This window comes from Gossypium raimondii, chromosome 5, assembly GCF_025698545.1.
Source record: "Gossypium raimondii isolate GPD5lz chromosome 5, ASM2569854v1, whole genome shotgun sequence".
Lineage (NCBI taxonomy): Eukaryota > Viridiplantae > Streptophyta > Magnoliopsida > Malvales > Malvaceae > Gossypium > Gossypium raimondii.
Window position 1 is genome coordinate 23,633,506 of NC_068569.1, and position 3,276 is coordinate 23,636,781.

Sequence of the window (3,276 nt, forward strand, 5' to 3'; positions counted from 1 at the left end):
TGAGTTTAGTCTTGAAGTAATGTAATTTTTTTTACTCCACTTCAAATAGTTTTTATAACCAATCCAATTCTCTTTCTCTTACTTTAGAAAATGTACTAAATTTTACAATGGCTTAATGCTAAATTTGGTCACTAATGTTTACATGCTTTATCAAAATGGTCTTGATTGTATTTTTGAGCCTTTTTTAGCCATCAGCTTTTGTTCTTTTTTTCAATATGCTTTTTTCTAATAAATTTAATGAAAGTACCATTAAAAAAATTAATGGGGATGATGTGGAATTTCATATGTTGAATATTTTTAATGAAATGTAACTTATTACTTAGAGAGAGGATTCTATGAAATTGTGATTCCACATCATCTCTAATAGGAGAATGACAAATCAATTTTTTTCCTCTTGATTTTCAGCTTTTTTATCCTAACAAAATTTAAATTCAACTAAAAATACTAAAAATCAGGAGGAAAAGTCTGATTTGTCATTCTCTTTTTGGGAAGGGATAGAAATGATGTGGAATCACAGTTTCATATAATCTTTTCTCTTACTTAGATAACCCATTAAGATAATTATATGTGAAAATAATAAAATAAATAAATAATACATTAAATTCAGAAAAACTCTTAATTTTAAAAAATGGATGTAGTTATCTAAAAATTAATTTAGTAGAAAAATTTCTCAAGAATCAAACTTATAAAAGATGGGAACTTTTTAAAATAAAAGAAAATTCAAACATTGAATTTATTCATTACATCTATTAGAAAAACATATTGAAAAAAAAGAACAAATATTGATGAGTAAAAAGGCTCAAAATACAATTAAAACCATATTAACATGAAAATGTTAAAGACTAAGTGTTTTACCATTAATCTCTCAAATCTGTAAGCAAGAAGAATAAAGGATGGGTTTGTTATTTTAGAAGTCAAAATTTTCTATTTCTTCATTTGATGGTGTGTACAGTTGAGATATTAGGAATGTTGTGTTTTGTCAATGGTTTTATTATTTTAGAGAACATTTACTTAATCAATCTCATCAAAGGTTGATCCTTTATAGTTTTTTCCGAACTCATTAATTAATGGTCATTGGCCATGTGTGATCCAAATTTAGAGAAAAAAAATTGTAGTAAAAGTTTATAAGTGAGGCATAATGAGTGGCAGAATAAAAGGGGAGTGGATTTTTATGATACAGAGATGAGTGGAATTTTTCACGCATATTCTTATATTTTTAAAAATAGGATAAAAATGGGGAATTAAAAATATTTGCTTTTGATTTTGAATAATGTCCCTTCTCAATCAACCCAACCTCCAATGGGTCCACATAGTTATTAAAGTGTAATCAAATCTTAATTTCCGCCGTTGTTCATTTCTGAAATGGAACCCTAAAGGCTAAGCCAAAAAAATCAACCAAAAAAAAAAACCTCTTGAAATTCCTCCAATGGAGAACTTTTCCTACTCTTCGTATCCGGAATCCGGTGAATCTTCGCCTATTTCTCGAGAAATCGACTCCGAAAACCAGTCATGGGACGACCCGCCATCAACCAATGCTACTGCTAATAATAATGGTAACTATAGGGTCAAGTTTTTGTGCAGTTATGGGGGCAAAATCCAGCCGCGATCACATGATAATCAGCTTGCTTATGTCGGTGGAGATACGAAGATCTTGGCTGTTGATCGTAACATCAAGTTCTCCACTATGATAGCTAAGTTATCTTCATTGTGTGGTGGAGATTCTGAGGTTTGTTTCAAGTATCAACTTCCTGGTGAAGATCTTGACGCGTTGATTACTGTTACGAATGATGAAGATCTTGATCACATGATGTTGGAATACGATCGGTTGCATCGTGGCTCTGCCAAACCGGCCAGGCTGAGGCTGTTTTTCTTCCCGTTGAGTCCACCGCTTGTGGCGTCGGGGCTTGGTGGGAGTGAACCCAAGTCTGAGCGGCAGTGGTTCGTTGACGCATTGAATTCTTTGCAGGTTCAGAATATTGATGGCGTTTCGCCTCCAGCTTCGGCGGTGCCGGTTGCCAATCCTGATTTCCTCTTTGGTTTGGATAAGGTGAATTTGCCGGGTTCGGTCCCTGCTCCGGGGACGGCGGTTGTTCAAGAGGTTGTTGCGAAGGATGTGACTGCGGGATCGGAATGCGGACCAGAGGACCGGTATGTGGCACCGGACCAGTTGTCTCCGGCGGAGATCCAGAGACAGATCCAGGAATTGCAGAGGATGCACATTGCTGCTACTCAAGATCTAGGCATTTTACAAAGGAAAATGGATGAATCTAATCCTAGAACCTGCAGTACTCAAGATCATTGCAAAATTCCAGATAAAATCGCCACTTCACCAGCTCCAGGATCAGGTACGACGCCAATGCCAATGCCAATGCCGACGCCATATTTTCCGGAGCAACATGTAACAACCGCCGGTTATCCAGGAACGGCCATGGCATTGGCCCAAGGAACTGACCAACCGGTTTACCTGATTCCGGCGGCCGGAGTTTATCAGCAGCCACCAACATTGCGACAGGTGACCGGACCCGCCGGCCAGCCTTACTACGGGTTGCAGCGGGTAGTTCAGGATGTTTACAGGGAGCAGCCGGTTTACAATGCAGTGCCAACCTCAGTTATGCAGCCCAAGGGTGGGGTTCCTGAGTCAAGATATGTACAGGTAGCTTACGATGGGACAGGAAGACAGGTTTATTACACGGTAACACCATGCCAAGCGATGGCACCGGCGGCAACAACAGGTGGTGTCGCGGCGTTGAATCAGGACGGTAAGGTTGCCGTGAATGCTAAGGCTCCACCGTAAACTTCTTAGGTATGATTTTTCTTTAAAAAGTATATGATATTATTGTTTTGTTTATTATGTTATAAATATAATAATATAGTCCTTTGAATAAGAACAAAGACTTTTACGGGCGAATTTTTTAATCTCTTATCGAACCTGTTCAAATTCATTTTATCAGGGTCCTTTGAGGAGTGTTTTAGTGTTTAATGCGTTATCTTTGACAATGGTTGACCACCTCTGTAAATTAGCTTCTTGCTAACTAGGCAAAGCCAAACCTTAAACACTGCTGGAAGTAGTAAAAACAAACTTACCTCTTAGTTCAGCACTCCAATGTTTGGAGGGATTTTATACCGCTGCTGGAACTGTCTGATCTTGGGGTTACCATTGTATGTTTATTGTTGCCCCATGTTTCTTTGGGATTTTCACAAGTTTGCATGTTTTCCGCTTCTTTTCCATAAGACTCAAATTCCAAAAGGATGTAATATGGATATTTATTTTGCGAT

The 3,276-nt window shown here is 37.7% G+C and overlaps 1 protein-coding gene across 1 annotated transcript; it reads left to right on the top strand.

Moving 5' to 3' along the window:
* The first annotated feature begins 1,333 nt into the window (after positions 1-1,333).
* On the top strand, positions 1,334-2,947 carry LOC105770140 (uncharacterized). Its single transcript, XM_012591213.2, has one exon. It carries the CDS (start codon positions 1,427-1,429, stop codon positions 2,792-2,794), a length of 1,368 nt encoding a protein of 455 aa, XP_012446667.1. The 5' UTR covers positions 1,334-1,426; the 3' UTR covers positions 2,795-2,947.
* Positions 2,948-3,276: the final 329 nt, after the last annotated feature.